We start from the raw sequence: 24,303 nt of genomic DNA, 5'->3' as shown, positions 1-24,303 counted from the left end.
TAGTGTTTCTTAATGGGGTTAAGAGAATTCTGACACTTAATTGACTTCAGCTGCAAGAGTGAGAATTATGTGAGAACCTCAATAGACATCATAGTGTGTTAAAACCGAATATCTACCAAGGTTATCGTAGAACTTTTAAAAGAAAAAAAAAAAAAAACCTGGGGAGGGGGAAAGTTCCCTCTTTTGATTTCAATTGATTTTATATCCAAGCAGTGGAAATGATTGAAGTCTCAAGAAATATACGCCATATTCCTTGAAAATCTACTCATTTTACTAAAAATTTCTTGAATCATTTTTTTTGTAATTTTGAGGGGGAGTAATCCGTCCCAAATTAAGGGGGAGGGGGAAATTCAACACAAAAGGAGATTACGATTACGACAGGCGATTATGGAAAAGAGTAATATATATATATATATATATATATATATATATATATATAATTATCAAAACAATGAATTTCATATAGGTTTTTATGGAACTTTTGAAAAAAAGAAACGGGTTAGGGATAACTTATTTTTTGCTGCTTTCAGCTTCATGCAAAGCTTTAAAGAAAACGTACTACATATTACATAAAAATCGAACAGTTGTAACGGAAATTATGGAAGATTTTTAAAATTGAGTTGGAAGATTACCTCCACCCTTCATTCTTGATCATTGTAATTCCAATCACTGGAAGTACAGAAGAGTCAAAGAAAGTATACATTTTATTGTATTAAAAACCGGATGAATTTTAGGAAATTTATCTTTGCAATCACGGAGGAAGGGGCTTAAAAGAGCGTAAATGCATCACTTTATTCTTTACTGATTTTAATTCCGTGCAGATGAGATGATTGGGAAACCTCAAAAGCAATGTACGTCATATTATGTCAAAGTCGAACATTTTGAACGGAAATTAACGTGTAGGGATAAGTCAAATTTTTATTCTTCGCACATTTTAGCACTAAGCTGTGAAGATATTCCCAATATCACAACATGAAGCTTTGTTATAATCAAAGTTTTTTTTACGTGGTTTATGTTGAAGAAGTTCTTGCATGTACACTTATGTCCAAAATTTGTGTTGCATGTCTATAAATATGTTGTAGGAATGTAATTTGATAACGAATTCATCCGGTATTTCTTAAAATGTTAGTATGTGTATAATCGGAAAAGACATGTTTGTGCCAAATTTCATGTCAAAAGAGCAATAAATAAGAACAATAAAACGAAAATAAAACTTTCTTGTCCATTTAGCAACATTTTGTTTTACTCATTCTAATATTCGTATTTATAATTCTTTTCCTATGAAATTCACCACAAATATACATTTCCCGATTATACACATAGTATTAAAAGTACTTGTAAATTCATTATCAAATTAAATTCTTACAAGAAGACAGTTATAGATATGCGACAATCATTTTGGACATGAGTGTATATTTGTTAACGTGCTACATGGGTTGAATTTTACCTCCGCCCCCTTATACTTGATGAACTGAAACCCCAAACAATAGGGTTATTGTGGAAGGAAGGCACATACAGTAGGGCTCCAAAAAGTCGGCGTAATGTGAACCAAAGGGTGGCCGAGTTTGTGAAAAGGCCGCGTTATCGGGAGTTGGGTGAAAAAAACAAAGGATAAGTACGAGTGGTACCTCAGAAAATACAGTACTGTAACTAGTATGTTAGTGGTTTGATAATATAACCGAATAAACTGCCCAATTTCTATTATACAAAGGAAAAGTTCGTACTTTATGCAGGCATAGAGCCTTTACTATTCATGATAATGAAAATTAATGAATACACATTATAGTAATTTACCTGATAAGACAGATATATAAAAAAAAATACTTTATAATGGGTTTGCGAACTGGGTTTTTTCGCCCTACCAAGGTGTGGCCGAGTTAACCGTACTGCCGGGTGTTAGGGACTGCACGGTACCAAGTTTGATAAAAATCGGATAAGTTTTACTAAAATTATCGTGTAACAGACAGACACGCAAATTCCAGTTGACTTGAATTGTGGAAGTTTCGCTGACACTTGCTTCAGCAGAGAGTAATTTGAAAGTGCGTTGGTTTTTCTAGTAATGTAGGTATCCGTGTTAAAATTGCATATCCTCATTACTTTCCTTTCAATTAGCAGAAATGCTCTGTCGTAAACTCATCGTTCTATTTAAAATTAAGTATTAACTTTGCATCCCGAAACCATAATAAATGATTTAAGTTCCAACCTCTGCTTGATAAATAATATAATTTGTAGCAGTGGGCGAAGAGTTACTGATGAAGGCTTCTAAGAGAGAGAAATCATTTTTATAATACAACATTATTTTAGGGTATAAGGTTTATTATCCTATAGCAAACATTAGTTAAATATCAGTCTGTCATTTTGCGCAGTAATAATGGGATTAATTTTGAGCTTGAAAATAAGTACTGTAGTTGCAAAATTTTTTGAGTGATCAATGTTATATTGCCATTGGTAGTAATGATCAATCACCGAGAACTTCGTTTTTTATCTTCTTTCTCCCCTTTGAGTGTAAAACATAATTTTTCCTTCAGGAAAATTAAACATCTCGTATATTTCTATGCCTTTCAGATGAGTATTTTGTGTGATTCATGTGAATTGTAACATATTGTCGCATTGATATTAGTGAGTGCGTTCAGTTTACAGTAGAAAGGTTATAATTTCATTTCAATATTTTTAGTTTATTTTTTGTTTAATAGACTGCAATGGGTTACTACCTTCATTTTTAAATTTTTAGAGTATTTTGAAAATGCGTTTTTTTTTCTAGTAATATAGGTATCCGTGTTAAAATTGACGAGTATTTCTTTCTAAAATTTTGTTCCATTTGAGAAATTGATCTTAATATGATTTCTCTGTCTCATAAGTGCAGAGTCTCAGATTAATTGTGCATTTTTTGAACAGTAATTCAGTCTTACATGTGATTTGTGACAAGAAGCCTTACATCAGGACATTATTTTTAAATACCGCCAGGAGATACGGGTATAAATTGCGGTGTGAGGGGTTAACCTTAAAGAAGCAGATGGGCTCGACCCGATGCTTTTGAGGCTGGGCACACGTTGTTGGACTTTGTTCTTATCCTGATTGAGAAAATTGTTCCATCTGCTTTGATATGTGCGTGACAGGTCTAGAGAATATTTTATCTGAAAATTTATATACCGGATTGATCATTAACATATTCGTAGTTTTATTTTTGATATTTTAAAATTCATTCATTATTAAAGTTCTTGATAGCTCTTAAATTTATTATTATAAACGTTTGTAAGTCTGTCGGCTTTTCTAATTTTTGAAGACAACAGATTACATGCCAAATTAGAACTAGTGCGCCCTTTTTTGGTTCTATTTTTTGGCAAATGTCCTCGTAGTTTTGAAGTAAATAGTTGAATTGCGAATGGGAGCTGCATCGTAGCTTAGCAGTTAGCATACGCCTTTGGCGTGGAAGACCGGGTTCGATTCTCGTCAGGGGCTTATGCAATTCGGATTCCGCTGTAAGCTCTAGGTCCCCGTTTCATATATCCTCGCTACTGAAGGGGACGCTAAACTCAAATCAAATTGAATTGCGAATTAGATACTTGTAAAAAAAATTTTGACACCCTTCAAATAGTTTATTTGAGCGCCATATCAAAGTGTTAGCTTAAGGGGGCAGACTACTAAAAGTGATACAAAAGCTAACCATTTTTCTTTTGCCCTTTTTCGTAATTGAAAAGAGATAATGAAATGTAACTAACCACAATAATAGATAACGTTATTCTTCACCCGAAAATGCGAATCAAAAGAATTTTCATCCATAGAAATTACAGTGTGACCACAATATGAATTACCCAAAAATCGAGGTTAAGGCAGCAACTAGAGGAATGAACTCAATGGGAATTGATGACTTATCATGTTGTCTTGGTTCCTTGTTAACTACTTTTTAAATAATATGTATAGTTATTTTGTACTGTTTATTACAATTCTTCGATTACTAATATACTTCTTCAGAGAGACCAGGAATTGAGAAATGTGAAAATGATGGAATGTTAAGCCATCTTTTAGGGCTTTCGTGTGCTGTAACCAGCATACAAATTGTCTTCCTATTCCTGTTCTTCGTTTTTTAATGTTTTGAGCAGGGTTGGCTGGTTTAAACGAAGATGGTTAAAAAAAAAAAAAAAAAAAAAAACTAAATCGTGGGAGCTTCATGGTGACGTTTCCACATATCAAACCATCCCCATTACGTTTATCTACTTTTCACCTTTTAATCAAGGGGTCCCGTGTTCAATTCTCGATCGAACCACAACCCATCTTTCAAGTGTAAACCAAGTAGCGATTCGAGGTGTCCCTTTAAGCGAAAGTCTTCTCCGTGGTAACCTTGGTATTTCATAAGGATGTTAAGCCTAAACATACGAAATGAAACCAAATCATATATTTCTATTGAATCAATGCCTGTTGTTTTATAAAGAAGCAAGGTTGTTTAAATATATTGATAGAAATTGGCAAAATTTATAAATTGCCTACGTAGCTTCCAACATAAACTTGAATTTGACTTTAATTTTATTGAATGATATCTACATGCCAAATTTGTAATTTAATACCGCAGTTTTAGCGTAGTGATTATGATACGTTGACCTTAAAATTTTACATACAAATACATTTAAAGTAATAACAGGATTTTCCCAATGGCTAAGGCGGGAGTTTCCCGATTTATATATAATTCTGGTACAATGTTTTTACTTACGTAACTGTTTATCTTTTTGTCCCTCTGAAATGACTCTTGGCAATTATATTACCAAGTAGGCCTATGCAAAGATCAGTACAACGTATTTTTATCAGGAGTCATTCGTGAGTGAGTCGGCAATCGCATTTGTGACCAATTAGTCCCGGTTTCGTGTCCAAATGGACAATTTCTCTTGGATGTAAGTCGACAAGCGGTTTGGATTCCGCTTTAACCTTATGTGACCCTTCCAGCATAACCTTGTTGTTGCATAATAACATCAAGGCGAAACAAAGTCATTTCTTTTCATATCTAATATAAATAAATAGAGTAAATTATTTAAACAAAAAAAAAAAAAAAAAAAAAACTGGTTTATTGGTTTTTTCAATAAAAACCATGGTTTTTGCCAACCCTGGTTCTGAGACTGACTTTTTGAGTCGTGTGTAACGGTTATTACTATAGTTACAACTGTATCAAGGAACTCCTTAAGAAGGAAGCTCGTAAATTAGGGCTTACCTCACTTGGTACTTATCCATAACACAAAAAAAGCATTAACATTTATTGCGGTGATGTAGTTGGAACGCGTTCTGCTTATCAAGTTCAATTTATACAAACTAACCCAATTCAGAACGCTCCAGACGTCAGTAGGTGCTAGTTTTTGTCGCTCACCCACCACTTTACTGTTTCAGTTCATTATTTTTGTCTTCGAAGAAATATTTAGTTTATCTTTGAGAGGTAGGGATGAGTTTCTGTTATTACTTTGACAGCTGTTTTCACTGTCTGTGTGTTGAGGGTTTTTATTTATTTATTTATTTATTTATTTATTTATTTATTTATTTATTGGATTCCGAAAACAGCTAGCTAGAGATTCGATGACAATAGAGTGGTACTAGTAATAGTAACCCAGTCATTTCCACCAATGATTAGAAAAAAGATATGTGAAAGTGAGGTTGAGGGAAAAGTAAATCAGATGTGCGTGGAATTCCACAAAATCTTCATTATTAGTATTAAAAATACCACTACTTTATTATTATTAGTAGTAGTAGTATTAGTATTTTCTAACTTCTCACATAGTGCAGTCAAATTAGCAAAAAGAACGGAACAAATTAATAAGAAGCTGAAAACACTAGTTAACAAAGGTTTTGTTACATAAAAGGAAATACCTGTTCTTAAAGGAACTTTTTGCGCTGAATTCGAATATGCACTCGGTTTTTCTCCATCACGTACGATTTTCCCGTAACAGAGGGATTTTCGGGAAAATCCCTCAAAAATTACCCTTTTCGTTTATTTTACACCCCAAGATCTTGTCCCCTTGCATATACTAACATAGAAATTATACCTAAGTATACTTTGATTCATATTTAACAAACCCTCCAAGTTTCGTAATAATCGCTTTATTCTTTCTAGAGAAATAAATATGTTTGTATGTATACTGTGTGTACTGTTTATTGCACCTTATAGTAATGGTTTCAGATCTCTTAAGTTGAGGTAAAAGTTTTGCTTTATTACCACAAACACATATATAAAATATAATACAATATAATTTACAAGTGTGACAATTTACAATAAACAATAATACAAATGTACCAAGAGGTCATGAAAAGACAATCAAAACTATCACAATATATGAAACTTCCATTGGGTTACAAAAACGTACACTACTTCCTTCTTTTGTAAGAAATGTTGCATTCTCTAACAAGACCCCAACAATAGTCCCCCATCATTGAAGGATCCCATCGTCCCTGGTACCTTTTCTCCATTGCCATTATATCTTGGTGGAATCTTTCCCCCTATTCGTCGCTGAAAGCACCTAGGTTAGCAGGAAAGAAGCTGAGGTGGGAGTGCAAAAAGTGGATTTTTAAAGACATCCTACAACCCAACTCTTTGTATTTCTGTATCATGTCCTGTACGATTTCTGTGTAACTCTCAGCTTTGTTATTGCCCAGAAAGTTACGCACAACACACTTAAATGCTGTCCAGGTAGCTAGCTCAGCACTGTTTAACTTAATAGCTATCATCAAGCATTAATTTCCTAATTTGGGGACCAATAAACACTCCCGCTGAAATCTTAGCATCACTCAGGTTAGGGAACTTATCTCGCAAATACTTGAAACCTTCACCAGATGTGTCCATGGCTTTAACAAAGTTTTTCATAAGTCCTAACTTGATATGAAGTGGCGGTAGTAATATCTTATTAGGATCTACCAAAGGAGCGTATTTGACGTTGCATTCTCCAGGTACGTAATTCACTCTAGGTTCCCATTCCTTCACTTCATAATGTTTGTCATCAGCTCGGCTATCCCATAAACATAAAAAACATTGGTACTTAGTGTAACCGCACTGCAGTCCTAATAAAATACCAACTACCTTGGAGAATTGTATATATATGTATTAAGATATACATATACTGTACGTTTAAAAAAAAATATACGTTGGAAGTACATTCTATTTTTATACACGTTTCTAATTTACAGAGAGCAATACAAGTGTGTTGTTGACTAGTGTAAATATTCATTTTTATGTCTGTGTTTGTAGTAATAAAGCAAATTGTTTTTACCCCAACTCAGGAGATCTGAAAGCATTACTATCAGGTGCAATAAACAGTGCACACAGTATACATACAAATATATTTATTTCTCTAGAAAGAACAAAGCGATTTTTACGAAACTTTTAGGGTTTATTAAATATAAATCAAGGTATACTTAGGTATAATTTCCATGTTACTATATGTAAGGGGACAGGAGCTAGGGGAATAAAATATCTGAAAAAGGGAAATTTTTGAGGGAATTTCCCGAAAATTTCTCTGTTACGGGAAAACTGTACGTGATGGAGAGAAACCGAGTGCATATTCGAATTCAGCGCAAAAAGTTCCTTTAAGATCAGGTGATTTTTCTCATGTAACAAACAAAAAGTTTAAATTTGTTAACTAGTGAAATTGGTGCAAATGTTGGGAATGATGTTCTAAACAACATAATAAAAGTGCCCTGAAATCCCAGGTGACCTTCGCCGCCATATTGGAAAATGGCCGCTGGAAGTGTCAAATGAATAATACCCAGATAAAAATAGCAATATCTTCGCTATGGTTCAAGATAGAGATAAACTTAGTGTCGTTTTATAGAACATAGATAACATAATATTTTTTAAAGAGAGAATTTTTCATAAAACGCATACTTTTAGAAATATTTAGCTCTAAATTCTAAAATTCCGAAAACTACTGTCAAACTGATTTAAAATTTTATTGAACTTAGGAAGTAATTATTAACAAGTTAAAATTTGAAATAGATGTTGATAAAAATTATTTAAATGACATACTAAAATCCCACAACTACTTCGTTCGCCATATTGGAAAATGTCCAAATGTCCGAAGTAACTGAAAGATAATATTTTAAGTGAGATACAAAATCTGGACCGGGCTAAATATTTGAAAAACTGTAAATGCAGTCGATCCGGAGTAAATTGGGATCAATGCTGGTGCGAGGAGGGAGACATTATGAAGTGTTTAAGGTTGTCCTCCGCCATCTTGGAATCAACTTGTTTATTTTCTATTAAGCTTATTAGTGAATGTACTAAGGTTATACAGAATACAGATGCTAATGAACTTTTGTTCACAATAGTACATTTCGTTCCCATGGATAGGTCCGAACAGAGATACTTCTCACTTAGGCTATATCGTAGGCAATTTTGAGGAAGTGCCGGTAATTATATTTTCCTGAGTTTGCCACCCAACCTCTTACCGCGTATAGTGAAAATAATAGACCCGTTAGATTTTAAGCATCTTTCATAGCAATCGAAGCATACTTGACCGGCTGTCTAGTTCAAACAAATAATTGTTAGTAATAGTCCAGCATTCTCTTCTTTTAGAAATACACTCGTAGTGAGGGAGTATCTGAAATTAATTGGTAACTTTAATATTTGTAACTTGGATACAGTGTGTATCAGGTCCTCTTAGGTGCAGCTACAGTCATGCGTTGATGTAATTTTTACCAGTGTTATTTCGTTTTGCTCTGTCCAAGATGGGCACAAGTAATACCCAATACGTACACAGTATAGTATAAAATATAATAAAGGGCTGGTAAGTTTGTTCACTTATTTCTTTGGTAACTTGTCAATAGAAGTTAACATTTTACATTTAGTGTGCTTTCATGAGCTTAATTGTTTTATTGTGTTAAGTATTAAGTTTAAAATATCTTCCAGGCACTGAAAAAAGAAGTAGACTGGGATAGGGGAATGGATGACAGAAGTACAACTGGAGAAAGTTCTTCAGACTATAGGCATTCCCATGACCCTGTAAGTACCGGAATTTTACTTACTTTTTTCTTTTATGTGTGTGTATGTGTGCGTATGTGCGATGGAATATACTATACTACGAAATACGTCGTGACTAGGTGGAGAAAGGACTGAGTGAGTTGAAAATTGTAGAACAAAGCTTGAAGTGCAACTTTAGATAATATTTCGAAAGTTTTAAGCGGATTGTGTACGTAGGATACTTCAAGAAAGGTAGCTTGATACAAGATATCTCAAAATTTATATATAATTAAAAAGAAAGAGTCAAAGTACATTTAAAATTTGGTGAATTTTATTTTAGGAATCTGTAGCAAAATACCTTACAACAAATAAGGATATTAGAAATCGTAATTTTTTATATGTTGATGTAGGTGCCGGTTTCCTAAGTAATTACTTTGTTTTCTATTATAAACTGTCTTTTTGAGAAGCATGATTCAAGATTCTAAAAACTAATTTCGTTAGTTACAGACCGGAAGGTTGAAGGATTTTGCACTTACATATGTTGAGAGAGATGATTTTAATGTTTCGCAACTCAGTACTTGCACTTTCCTTGTATAAAAACAGTAAACGCTTCATTATCACAAATTTTTATTCCAGTCACGTGTTCTCTAAATAATGCCATGCAGGCTGATGGAAATCGCTCCCATTGAAATTGAATCCTATATAACATACACTAAAAGGAAGCATCATAATTGAATTTTATCTGTAAATTAAGAAATCCGTTGTCGTCGTATGATAGGCCTCACCAATTCATCATTGCGTTACACACACACTTTTTTTTTTTTTTTTTTTAAGTATATATGTCCTTTTCACGTCGCCTTTTCAAAATGAATCAGTTTAATAAAATATGTAAATAAAGGGCAACATACTTTTATGTTGTCAAGAAGCTGATAATTTCGATACCTATGAAATCCAGTATCTTTGTCGAGGCAAACCTTACTTTGGATGATTTCCAAGTTAATTTTTTGATATCATTATCTAAATATTGAATTAAATAAATTCACAAGACTACTTTGTACATCAAAAGATCTTCTTCTGATTTTTACTTCAGTAGGGTTAAAGAGCGGAAATTTTATCTCGATCAAGGTTCAGTGGTTAAAAGGTAAAATGATGTTATTAAACTATTTTACATTGCGAAAAATTACTATCTTTAGTTTTTATGTTTACTCAATTTTTTTTCGTGTGGCCCTGCGTAGCGTAGTCGCTGACGCTCTCGCCTTCGGTGCGAGCGGTCCTGGGTTCGATTCTCGATGGGGCACGGTCGAAAAAGTGTAAAAAGCTTTTTCAGCCCAGCCATCCTAAATGAGGTTTTTCTGAGTTTTTCTCATTCACACCAGGCAAAGTCCGGGGTGGTACCTAACTTATAGGTCCCAGGCTGCTTCCTTCCGTCCGTTTCCCCGGATAGTGTGTTCGCCGAGGAACATCATTCCTCAAACGTGACAGGCTAAATGGCCATAGGTGCCGAAAGCCCAGAAATCTAAATCCTAAATCAAGTTTTTTGTAGTGAAGATTCAGCAATTTTTCATACTTACAAGAAATGTACAAATATAGTGATTGGCAACTCCATGTAATAATAGTGACGTTATTTTGAGTGAGCTAACACTATTCTTTCTTAATTAGTTCTTTACTAGTGTATTTTCCAGTGATAATTGAGTTCCCGGAAATTTTGCATTGTATTTGAAAGTTTAGTTTAGCATTTGGATGAAAATAAAGGACTATAACTTATCAACTCGATCTGGTATTCTAAGGTGACGTTTCCCTGCCAAAGAAACCAGAATATTGCATAGGTATCGAAATCATCGGCTTCCAAATAATACCAAAATACGTTGACTTAATGTACTTTTAATTATACATAATTATGCATTTAACTTATTATGAATCAGTTTACTTACTGTTGAAATAAGTCTCCATGGGCAAATGTCAAGGAGTTTTGACAAGGCCTCGTGCCTTTTTCAGTGGCGTAGAAATTCATGCTGTACATTCACTTTTCATCTCTAGAAGTTTGATAACCCTTATGCACTATCAACGCTAATGCACCGACGAAAAATAGTTTCACCTCAGAATTTACATTTTCTGTTCCATTTAAAATTACCCTAGCTTCTTGAAAATAAAGTACGAAATACTCTTCTTTTCACTTTGATAATCGTAGAATGTAACGTCACCCAAGATAATAATAAAAAGAGGTAGAATGTTACTTGAGTATAAATAATTTAATACTTTGGATTCCGTTAACTACTTAAAAACCTTAGAATGGTAGTTATCTTGTACGATCATAAGAGTGGAAACAAGTGATATCCCGTTTTCTATTTTGAAGAAGCTAAGGTAATTTTTAATTACTCAAAAATAAAAATGCAATTCTAAGTGTGTAATCATATTATTCATTTACGCATTGCCGCTGATAGAGCAGAATGGTATCAAACATCATGTGTGAAGAAAATTTACAGTAGGGATTTCTATACCACTGAGGAAGACAAAGAGGCCATGTGGAAACTTTGACATTTAATTATGTCATAGCTAAATACTAGATATTAGTGTCAGTCAACTATTATTCTTAGATACCTTTGGTGTATTGTGAAATCTACATAGTATTAATTTTTCCCTTTATCCATGTATTCGTCGGTATTGAAAGCTCGCAACTGATATTCAACTTTTATATCCACACAATTCAATTGCCGGAATTAACATTTTTTTTTTTTTCAATTACTACTATTTGGTCCAATGATAGGCTAGTAAAGTGTTGTTAGGAATAGTAATATGCATTTTCCGCCAGTAAACTATTATTTCCTCGCTTACTAGGTTCGTACCTGTTAGTACCATTATGCGTAACTTTAAAATTACGTACTTTCTCTACATTGAGCAGAGGAGGTGGAGAGAGATCATGAATATAATTGAAAGACAAGTTTCTAAGCAGTGAGAAACATGAACTTCGAAAGCATTTTGCTTCATGAAAACTTTGGGTTATACAATCGTACAAGTTGTGTTTTTCTTTGTTAAACTTTATTTTTAAAATAATACAGAAGGCTGTTCGCCTTATATCCGACCATATTTGACGAGTACTCACCTTAAGAGATACCATGCCACGACCACCGATCATGTTCTGTTGAACCCGGTATTGTGATCTATTATATGGCATCGCAGTTTCCATTCCAGCAAGCTCCTGAGCAGAACAGGCAACGGAAATTGTCCCACTCTTCCCTGCACGCTTTCTATAGACCATCCAGGATGCGCGGACGGCGATGTTAAAGACATCGTTTCATCAACTCAAATGCTCAAAAATCCATTGGACTGGCATCTGATCTTTACACAGGAATGTCTTCAAACGGAATAACACGACTTTCTCTAATTCGTCTGCCTTTTCCCGATAAAAATGTAATGATGTTCTGGCGGTATGACTTGAAACCTTGTCCATATGGATCATCTCGTTCGCGTCCATTCCATCCAATTGTGGGATGACGGTAGATAGGTATCAGAATGATTCTTGGAAGTATGTTGCATTCGCTGTCATCTTTTCATCCACCTTGTGTATCAGCATTTACCCCCATATCCGTATCCCGTAACAACCTTAAAGCCACGAGTAAAACTCCCTGCACTGATAAAGTTGCTGCTCCTCTTGCCGTCAATGTCACGGTATATGATCACCCGAATGTGACCACTAGCAGTGAGATGGACATATGATTCATCCATTGCGACAATTTTCTTCCATGTGGAACCCGCAAGGTACTTTTTATACAGTTTGTGTTATGTTCGTCAATGTAACGCGGTAGCAGGTTGTGTTCACGGATCTTTCTCACACACCAACCTGAGGGGCTTGCGAATTGTTTTGCTCACAGTTAACGGTGCGAGGTGGAATCTGTGGCCCATATCGCGTTGCGTCGGGGGACTTTCTGGGCGCGCCAATTAACGGATCCCCCTTAGCACAAAGGGTGTCCCTTTGTTTGCATTCCTTCTGGTGGTTTTCGTGGGGGAATGTTTGCATGGGGAGCCTGTTGTGTGTAACGGACCACAGTAGCTTCCGCGTTAGTCACAGAGTGTTAGCCCATTGTTCCGGCACTGTTTTCAAATGCATACGTATGAAAACGTAGCATGAGAAAGGGCCATTACGTATTCCTGCCAATAGTGGTTGATTTTCGGCGCCATGTGATAACACTTACACACCTACAAGATCAGACACAACATTGCTCCCGCCAGCAGACCCATAGTGGCAGCACCGAATCGAAAATGGTCGGATATACAGCAAACAACCACCTTCTGTAATATACTAGAATTTGTGTTTTTCTCTATAATGCACTGAGGATTTGCTAAGTCATTATTAATATCAATGAGACATTGAGAATGAGATAGAAGTCAAGGAGGCAATGAGGAAAAAAAAACAAACAAAAAACAATGTAACCATTACGTTTTTTAGTCTTAAATCAGTATCAGCAACTGTATGAGGTACTTAATATGAGAAGTGTTATCTCATTATTGAATACCATGGAAACTTAGTTCGCTTACTGCTTTTTGATCTACTATTTTATAGAATGCTAATTATTCACTTATTTACTGTTGGATGCTGTAGGCTTTATGTTTGTCAGGTTGTCCAAAAAGTATTGAGCCTTTAGGGGTCGAAATTGAGAATACATTTATTGTTATTTGAAACTAACATTATGGAACCTATGCACCAAAGTAACATGCACCAGTTCCGGCGCTGTAGGACTTCATTGATTTCTGATCCAAAAATGATAAACCTCTTCTCAAACTCAAAAAAAGGATAAACCCCTTCTCAAACTAACTTAATTCCATTCAGGCAGTTCTATAGGGACGGAAATAAATGAAAGTCTGACGATGCCAAGTTCGGGCTGTGCAGTGGATGCATTAAAAGCTCCCAGTCAAATTCTTTCAATTTCTGACAGGTCGTTAAAGCTCATTGACGCAACTACTGCGCCGGGGCTTTAAACCTTAATAGCTCAGCCCCTAATTACGCCAGAAAGATGATTTGGTACCAATGTATTCCTGAGGGATGAAGCTTTCCACAAGTATGCGTTTCATGAATGTGGGGGGTACCACGGCCGACGAGAGAGAGTGAAATTCGTTTATTTTTTAATCAGCATTGGGGGCCATTCCTTCCCCTTTGTGGTATTGCAGCAATGTCTACCCTTTTCTTATATTATTGTCACAAATGTCTGGCCTGCACATTAGCATCATTTTGTCAGCGTGGGGTGACTGCAAGGGCTGCCAGGGTCCCTCAAAGTCAATTTTTTAAAAATGTTTTTTGTGTGTCTTCTTTACGAATATGACGGGAATTGCACGAGTGTTACCTCGTTGGAATCTGTGGTCTATAAGCTTTCCAACGGTGTATGAATCATGACTGATAATTGGGGGGGGGGTCACCATAGCCCCCAACGTGATAGTTTAGAATTTTGTTAATCCCTGACAGGCGTCTAAAGGTTAAAAACGTATGCGGTCTAGCGTTGTTAACCTGATATATGATACTTTCTGTTTACCAGTTGCGACCGTTCCACAAAAGAATTTCATCTACTTTTTGCTGTGTTTGGTCGCCTACTCCGAGGAGCATCTTGGACATCGAAATTTCCAAAACAAAAGTGAATGAACCTTTTTTTTAGCTATTACTTTTGGTAGTGTATCTTCTCCATAAGCAGTACACACAGGCCTGCGCAGCGTTTACGCCTTTCTCGAAATAATATTGTAAATTGCAGGCTTAGTTTTGTGGAAAGTTCGCTCTTCTCCACTGCGCATTACTCCGTCAGATTACAGAGGTTGCTCAGCCTACGTTTGGCCGATTTCGTTCCTTCCCTCTCTTGGGCAGAATGGACTCACCCGACCTGGCTCGTGGCGTCCTCCAGTGTTGTGCAGTGGCTTCCTGGGAACGGAGTTGTTTTTCCGCGCGGACGACAATAACGCACAAAACAGGACCATTGTTGTGAGTGTTGTGTTAAATTTGTTTCCAAGAGTGTGGGTTTCCGCTCTGTGAGCAAAATGCCACCCAAACTAAGCCGGTTTTGGGAAGGCTATGTTGCGGCTCTTTATAACGCCCACTTTATAGTGTTTCTGTCATTAGAAAACAGTGCAAGAAGAATGGTTGCAACATCAGTTTAAGTGGAATAAAAAATGTTATTAAAAAGTACAAGGGCAACGAAGCTCCATCATTTGGATCACCAACGAAGTTGCCTAGGAAGCGGGAATGCACCAAGGCCACCTCCACCATGCAGAGGAAATTTCGCAAAATAGCAATGCAAGAAAATCCGCCAACACAAAGGTGTATGGCTAATCGTCTTAACGTGTCTTTGGGGACTGTGAGCCGGACGTTACACCATCAACTCAAGCTGGGAAAAGTCATGAAACCTCGCGACCATCTTCTTACGGATGCCCACCAAAAGGAATGAAAGTGTAATGCCTGGAAGCTGTACGAATGGCATCTGGCAAAACAAAGGTGGACGTACGTCGTAACACTTGATGAAGCATGGATTTACCTTTCTGATTGCGGCAAACCGAGAGCCATCACGTACCGAGAGAAAGGCGCCAAGAACTTCAGAAGGTGGGTCCGTGTCTGTAAAGAATCCTTCCCAAAAGGCTACTGTTACCGAGGTAAACTGAAGATTCGTAGGGTGGTGAAGAACTGCAAAATTAATTCGCAGTATTTTCAGGAGCAGATCATGCGGTCGATCTACGAGCATGAGATTCCAACAATGTACGGAAATGACGCCAATCTGGTGCGCATTCACATTGTTAAGGCCTCATCACATACCTCACGATCGTCCCTCGCATTCTACAGGGAGATGGAGGAGGCAAGTGATATACAGGTGGTAACTTTCAATGAGGTACCTGTTAAACCTCCAGATGCAAGTCCTATGAACTATAGTGGATTTGGATTGCCGAAGCGGGCTTTGGGAAAACGGCGTGTGACAACTGTGGAAGGACTTTGGAAAGCTGTGCAAAGGGAATGGGACAAGATTCCCCTCTCAGTTCTTACAGTGGAAATTACGCTGTCGGGCTATTAGGAACCAAGGAAAACACATCGAGCACTTACGGATCTGGCGCCATGGATTCTTCTAAATTTTGACGTAAGTCGAAATTGGCCAAATGTAGACTGAACAACCTCTGTATAAGAGTTTCAACACTTTTTGCACATTTACTAGCTTTAACTATCAGTTGTCAAATGTTAGCCCTGGTCCGCTATGATTCATATACCCTGGTATTTGGGACACTAACGGCATCTCGTGCGCAAAAGTGTCAATACTTTCTGGACGACCTGATATTAAAAAGACAGACATCCCAGTCGCATTTTTTAAATTTTATTTTATTTTTTTTTAAACACAGGCTGTTTCAAGACCTCTCTCGACCTTCTTCGTTGCGCTACGCGTCCCGAACTCTCACAAATTGTTCAGAATGTAATAAATCTTTTAAAAACATTGAAAAATTTAAAAAGCATCAGAATACCCACCTAGATGTTACATATCGCAAGATGCATACTATTATTAAGTGCAATGTATGTAACAAAGAGTTTTGAAAATCGATTGAAGTTGATGGAGCATAGAAGACAAGAACATAATGTTAAGCCAACTTGCAATATATGTTTTGAATATTTTGATTCGCGAATCGCATTAAGGGAACATTTTGCAACGCATACGAAATGTAGCATTTAATCACACACATGAATGTGAAACCATATCAGTATAATTTATGTAACAAGAGTTTTGTGAGTCATACCGCACTCAAAAGACATGCTGCTACCCATAGTGTCAAGTTATACCTAGTACAAGTGCACTCAGTGTGAGGACTCCTTTGCTACGAGCCCCACGCTTAAGATACACCAGGGTTGTCTGTCGGTCACAAAAGTTACGAAAAAGCCACGAAACCAGAAAACGGTCATGAAAGTCAAGAAATTGAGCTTTTGGGTCATGATTTTTTAATTTGTATAAATATAAGCAGAGACTAGAAAATTTTATTCTATAAAACGTCAAAATTCACCACCAAAAATATCTGTTGTCGGCTTTAGACGCTACCAAATTGCAGGCAAAGCACGCTTCTATCGCATGCATGAAAATTCGGCCTAATTCGCACCCAAATTTGCTCTTGAGATTGTCCTTCAGCTGGCATCATTGAGCAGTGGCGATGGAAATCACATCGTATTTCGAAACCACCTACGCTTTTAACCAGTTCATTCAACTGTGAGAAGACGCCAAGTTTTTATCGCTCCAGGAAACAGCCTTCGAAAGCAGAGATAAGGTAAAAAAAAAAAAAGTGCTAAAGAATGTAGGTGCTGTTGTTAGTTTTTCATTTTTATGAAATTTTATGATTTGCTAAAGAAAAAGTTACGGAATTTTATTTTGGAATTTTAGTAGACACCCTGTACACCAGTGGATTATGTATGAAGGCAGATTTTTGCGTGAGTTTCGTGAACATCACGCACAGGAAAATAGTGCAGGTGCATCGGAAACAGCTGAGAATCCAAGCGGGTAGTCAGTGATATAGTTCAGCTACCTGTATCAAGGTGCCTACATTTTTGTAAAAGGGAAATGTGAGTCTCATTTTGGTGTATAACATTCATGTTACTTGAAAAGTTTCACTATCATTTTTGTACAGAGCTATTTATAATGCTCATTTGGTAGTAAACCTCTCGTTTTGCCCATTTTCTTTTACGTTTGTTTTTATAACATTTAATATGTTTGTTTTGTAACATGTGGTTAAACTTACGGCATGATGAAGGAATTTTTCATTCTCGAAAATTTCATTATTCGAATAAAATACCTTTAAAATGAAAACCAGTGTCATTTCATCCTATCAGGGCTCATAGCGAGTCACTTTTTTTTTTAAACTAAAAGTTACTTTTTTTTTCAAGTTGGTCACTAAAAGTTACTTTTTTGGGAGGTAAAGTGACTTTTTCGTGTGATTTACAAGTATGTTTTGCATTGGCAGTTTTCTTTTTTAAAAAATCTAAAAATAAATGGGAAAAGGCAGAAACTTGTTGCTCATTACTCTTCTGAAAGCTTCAGTACTTGCTGCCGCTGCCACATGTGAAACAGTCAGCTTTATTCTCACTTCAGCTTTTATTCTTTCTAAAGCACAGTGGATGTTGGTGATGCTTAAGCTCAAGATGGGGTTGAGAACCCTTTTGTGTCTTATTCTTTCTTCTATCATAAGAGTCTTTTATTTTTTTCTCGTAATAGATAACGCTCCGCTCAACGTTGTGTGTTTGTGTGGTTCATCATGTTCATCTTGTGTTATGTTTCTTGTATGCTCTTTTTAAGAGTAGGTGATGAATTTGAATATTTCATAGTTTTGAGAATGCTAAGTTAAATGTAATGTCTGTGATGAAGAAATTCGGAAATAGGCCAGAACTGATTCCACTTACTCAGAAGCTTCTTACATCTGCTAAGTTTGCTTACCGTAACTATAAAGCATACTTAGAAAACCTAAGAAAGGAGGAAGCTAAAAAAGGGAGAGTAAAGAAGAAAAGATGAAACAAAACAGCAAACAAAGAGAGAGGTGATGGAGAAATTGACAAAGGAAAAAAGGGGCATGATGAGATTTTGGTAACTTTTTGGTGTGTTTTTGGTCACTTTTCAATTATTTGCAAGAGACCAGAACACTATGAGCCCTGTCCTATACTTCTTTTTTATAGAACAATTGCTGATATTTTCATCTTGAAAATTGTTACAAGGCAGAAAAGTTTTTCACAAATATTTATGGACTGGAAGTATGGTCCAAATTATATCGATAATTATTAAATTGCCTAAATTGTATATGAATTGAATATATGTATGGTATTGTACATGGATCGTCACTGTTCAATCTCAGAAGAAGAAATGAATATGAATTGAAATATTTGAGTTTTACGTCCCATGGTTATGCCGGCTAGGCGGAAGGGGATGGTGATTATGAGAAATGAATTGGTGGAATGAAGAAAATGAGAGGAAACGGGAGGACCCGAGGAAACCCACGCACACGGTGTTTGTCCACCACAAAGTTTACTTGGCGCGAGCTGGGATCGAACCAGGGACCCCATGCACCAGAGGTGAACGCTCTACCACTGAGCTACCCTCACTCGCGGCGAGTTCCTCATGGCTACATGGGTAGTGTAAAGACTGAGAAAACCCGGTTTCTTTTTGCAGTGGGAGCTCCTGTGGCTCAGATCCACTTCAGCTGTAGATCCACGTCTTGCTGCTGGAAAGGACGCCAAACTCCATTCTGACTAGTTGAACTTGATGACATACTATCTACCTACGATGCTGCGGTATTGGACAGTAGTTGTACACGAGTAAAGCGTACAGGCTATACTTCCATTGATCTGTTCGCGACAACTTGTCTAAAATATGAACTTGAAGCATAAAATACTTTTCTTTAGATATTAATACATGATGATAAAGTCCAAAATCAATTTTGAATCGTTACTCCATGTTTTTGCATTTATGATACTGTGAATAATATTCCCATAATCAGTGATTGAATGCAGAACTCGAGAATAGTGAAAAGCACATTTCACGAAGCAATCATCCAAATTGTATCTTCCTTTGAATATACTGTTAATGGCTCACAAAATAGAACAGTTTAAAAAAAAAAAAAATGTGTACCAATATGAAGCGTTCAATCAAGACCTGTTATTTCTCTGATGATGTGAATAAAATAGTAGTTTCGAAGGAAGAAGAGAAAAAGAAAAATGAAATATCTTTAGTTTAATGTCCTAACAGTTGTTCCCTTTCAAAATAAAGGAGACGGTTGCTTAATGAAAGTGAATAATTATGAAAGAATTTGAAAGGAGAGAAGACGACCTCGATAAAACCTTTGTCCACACCCAAATGCCGTGGAATCGAACCAGAGACTCCTTGCAGCAGAGGTGAATGCTGTACCATTGAACCAACGTGTCCGCAATTTCATTTTGAGTAATGCACTCAAGTTATGCTTGTAGCTCAATATCGCATTTCAAATGCTGTTGCTCAGCATTATATGATATTTGTTTAATAGTGTACATTTTCTAGAGAACAGGTACTGTTGAAGATCCTGTATATCAGTGGTTTTCAGCCTCACGACATAGCCCTTGCTGAGTGTGCACGCAGCACATTAACGTATGAGTTGACATCACAGCCTCAAATTTTTCATCAATTACTAGTGTCAGTTCTTGAACATATGTGGGGAATATATATATAATATATATTAGCCTTTAGAATGTTTTCCTTATTCTTTTTAAATGTATATTGAATCGTATTCTTTTTATTTTTCACCTTCACTGTCCATTCTCAAATACGTCAAATCTCGCAGCACACTACACAGTGGGACGAAAACGCAAAAAGCTGGCCAAAATATGATAACTATATTCAAATTGAATGAAATTTAGTATTAAGGGGTTATTGAGGTTGCTGATTACGATTCTGCAACTAAAGTTGAAAAAAAATGGCGGAATAAAATTTGCAAAAGTCGAAAAAGTCGTAGAAATGTTCTCAAAAGTGGCGATAAAGGGATTATTGAGGTTGCTGATTACGATTCTGCAACTAAAGTTGAAAAAAACAAAATGGCGGAATAAAAAGAATGTCAACATACTTCGTAATTTTCACAATGTATCTTTAACAACATTCACTTTTTTCACATATTTTGATGAACAATTACTTGTTACTTACGTTCGTATTTATTAGAAATGTATTATTACTTAAATGACACAAATTATTGGTATTTGATTCGGTTATGATAACTGCAACGGCTTGTCACTGTAACATTAAATGAACAATAATTAACATCAACACGCTTCGTAATTGGCACGTTTTGGCAGCTACGTTTCTGTCGACAGCATTAATTAATATTCAGACTACCATTCTACAAAATATGAACGTGGTGCACGAGGGTGCACATAATGTTTTCAACGCTTTAAGTTAATAAAATATATAAACAATGTGAAAATTTTGCCTGACTTGCGATTCAGATTATAAATTATTAGATCATTATTATTAATTTTTCACTTCATACACTTATTCTACTTACCAGTACGATATAGGAAAACTTTACAGATTTAAAAACTATGAACGCGTCGAAAGTTACAACCGTTTCAACGGACGCGTCACTATTCTTCTATTGTTCTCTACGCATTTGACCTGCTGAAGGGTCTACTTAAGAGTGGTTCAGGAGTTCGGAATAAAGTAAAAACCCTATTTTATTTATGGATTTGGGCCACTCTAGCCACTACATAAAAAAATTCCTATATTACTAACTAGTTTTTTTTTTTTTTTTTTACTTTTGGCCAGCTTTTTGCGTTTTCGCCCCACTGTGCACTGATTGGGAACCACTGTAGACTTCTCTTATGTTATGTTAGATAACTTATGGCATGTAATGTTGAGTGGTCCTACCAGATGGCAAACTTCATGTCGGAGCACGCCCTAAAATTCAGTAGGTGATGAACCTATAAGAATTACTATTAAATGAAACTAATATCCCCCCATGATATAGGACACATTTTTTCACCCTTCAAATAAAATTGTATCCTATACAAGTATATTTATTCTCTCTACACATATGCTGTAAAAAAATAGCATTTATTGTATACGTTAAGCCTATTAATATACCTCTAGTTAATATCATAGGTTATTTATTAGGACTTCATTAATTTTCAAGTTTTAGTTATTATGATATATTGTTCCTAACCTCAATCAACTCAAAGGAATTCCGATTATCAAAATCTTGCTTGTATTGTTACAGATAATTATTAAATAAAATGCCTGATTAAAGGTGTCATCGTGATAGGATAAATCAGGTATTTTAATATACTCTTATTACAACTAAAATAATTAAAACTTTCGCTTTGACATCAAAAGTCAATGTCTTTGAAGCAAGTAGTGCGGTGGGAAAGAGATAATCTTGCATGATCTATGCACCGGTTTGAAATCCCGGCGTGATTCGGAACTTAAGTAAATAACAAATCCGTCATCAGTGTTGCGTAACAGCGTAAAGCAAAATCAGTCCGTCTCGAATTTCTGTTCTAAGATTGCACATGCTTTGTGTCGTAAACGCCAGTTTTCTTTCTTGTTTTTTTTTTTTTTTTTTTTTTTTTTTTCCTACTGTTACTAGAGAAAAGCTCATATTTAAGTAACCAAACCTCACCTTAATTATCATAACTTACCTTAAAACACTATTGTTACAATACTTTTCTCCACTTTGTGTATATACTCTCATATACCAACACAAGTAATTGAGTTACCCCGTTACTTGTTTCTTGATAGAAACTAAATTAGTTATTTTAAGAAACGTGCTAAGGTGTTCACTACTTATTACATAATACCATATAGGAGGAGACCCACTTCCCGACTAACATATTTTAAATAAATTTTTTTATAATGCTGACGTTGGTGTAACTAAGTTACTCGTCTTCATAAAAGAAGGGTTAATTTTGAAATAATAGCTAGAAATATTTTCAAGCTAGATCTTTCTGTGTGAATAACTGTAACACAAATAAATAAATCGTTTATTCTCGTTTAATGAGTTGTCGATATAGTAATATACGGTAAAAAACTTGGATAAGTTTTAATAAATAACAAGATGAATATTTTGTACTGTAGTAAAAGTAGGTCTGCTTTCGTTAAATTTCAAAAGCAAATAATCATCGAAGCGACTACCTATTAAATCTAACCTTTTCGAAAGTGGCATTTGTTTAATTGACTGAGGAAATCAAATAGTTTAAATTGAAGTGAACTCGTGACGGGTAAAGTGGGTTTCTTTTGTTACGGGATCCTATAGAGGACAGAGATTAGAAAACTCATTTAGAATGCTATATTATGTTCTGTTTTGTGTTGGTATCAATATGGTCCTTATATTTTAAACACTTCAGTGAGAATGAAAGTAGTTTACCTGAGAATTTATTTATTTATTGAACAAATTTCCAGATACAGCATAACTTTGCCATTTTACACAGGGAAATGTTAACAAAAGAAAGAAAAAAAAAAAGGAAACAAGACGACAACATAGAACAGTGTCAAAAAAGAGTAAAAGTAATATTATTCCGTCAAAACTCGTTTAATTGCTCTATTAAACATCGGGTGGCTCGAAAAAAATGTCCACATCAGTTGTTACTTGATTATAACAGTTTGGTATACTGTAAAAAGAGACCTCTGTATGATTGCCAACCTAGGACGGGCAAGATGGAATAGGTGGGTATTTCGGGTGATGCGGGAAGGGACACGTAAGGATAGTTCCTGAAGTAATATTTTCGATCTTAAGTCTCCATTCACTATTTTATGAAGATATTTCAGGTCAGAGATAATTCTACGTACTTCCGGAGTTAGGATATTCAGATGTCGCAAGTGTTCCTTCTTAGATAATCGAAGTGCAGGAACACGAAAACGGACTATAGCGATAAAGAAATTAAGAATTGAATCAAGTCTGGAGAGATGTGTAGGTGCTGCCATGGCCCATATGGGAGAGCAGTATTCGATTTTGGGCGCTATTAAAGTTTTATAAAAAGTTGCTAATGACGAAACAGTGCGTAGTTCAGTGAATCGATAAAGAAGTCCCAACATGCGCTTTGAATTTTTACGTATTGAGGAGATGTGGTCAGAGAATGAGAGTTTTGAATCAAAGATGACACCAAGATCATTATGATTAGCAGAATGTGTGATAGGGGAATCATTGACATAGTATGTGGAGGGAACAGGAGACTTTTTGAAAGTAATAGTAATACTGTCACATTTCTTATTGTTGAGTTTCAAGTGCTTCATTTCACACCAGCCTACGTAATCTATAAACCTTACTACTAATGGTCTAGACCGTATGCAAAATCTGGTCAATGCCCTTTAATTGATTCAGGAAAAAAAAAAAAAAAAAAGGGGAATATATTACATTTCTCGGGAAGAATGGAGCTTTGCTGTCTTCGTTCAGTTATAGTTGCACATGGTACGTTTATTAACTTCATAAAATATTTTAATCTGAAACATTTAATAAATACTTACTCCGAAATACGTTGTTCATTATTAGTTCCAATACAGTTTCAATGAATACTGTCACCTTCTTCAGTTGGTAAAAGTTTTTGCTAAATGCTTCTCACGTCCGTAATTAATACAGGTATTGGTCAAAATAATGGAAATGTGTAAAAGTCAAAACATCTTGTATTAACACGGAGCTGATCCAACTTTATCGCGCTATATAGTTTGACAGAGTAGATCGATATAAGCCCTGAAAAATGGTGGGTGGAATTTGAAGCTATTCTTCTTGCAGCAGAGCTGTCAGTTCAGGTAGAGACGAAGGAAGTGGAAATAGATACCGAACTATGTTTTTCAAAAGAGCCCAGTTTCGATGATATTCAGATCTCGGAAGTGGTGGCCCTGGGGAGGTGTTGAATGTGATTAGCATGCTCTTGAAATCAC

At 35.7% G+C, this 24,303-nt stretch overlaps 1 protein-coding gene across 3 annotated transcripts in view; it reads left to right on the top strand.

Annotated features, from left to right (window-relative positions):
• LOC145663131 (uncharacterized) overlaps positions 1-24,303 on the top strand; it is a 107,325-nt gene that overhangs the window by 12,630 nt on the left and 70,392 nt on the right. For all 3 annotated transcript variants that reach the window (XM_081729424.1, XM_081729425.1, XM_081729426.1), the window contains exon 3: positions 8,876-8,968. In XM_081729424.1, coding sequence (XP_081585550.1) covers positions 8,876-8,968 — 93 coding nt within the window. The remainder of the gene's footprint in view (positions 1-8,875; positions 8,969-24,303) is intronic.

The sequence above is a fragment of the Thermobia domestica genome, chromosome 10 (assembly GCF_964235325.1).
Source record: "Thermobia domestica chromosome 10, izTheDome1.hap1.1, whole genome shotgun sequence".
In the NCBI taxonomy this organism is placed as follows: Eukaryota; Metazoa; Arthropoda; class Insecta; order Zygentoma; family Lepismatidae; genus Thermobia; species Thermobia domestica.
This window is presented reverse-complemented; position numbering and strand designations above follow the sequence as displayed.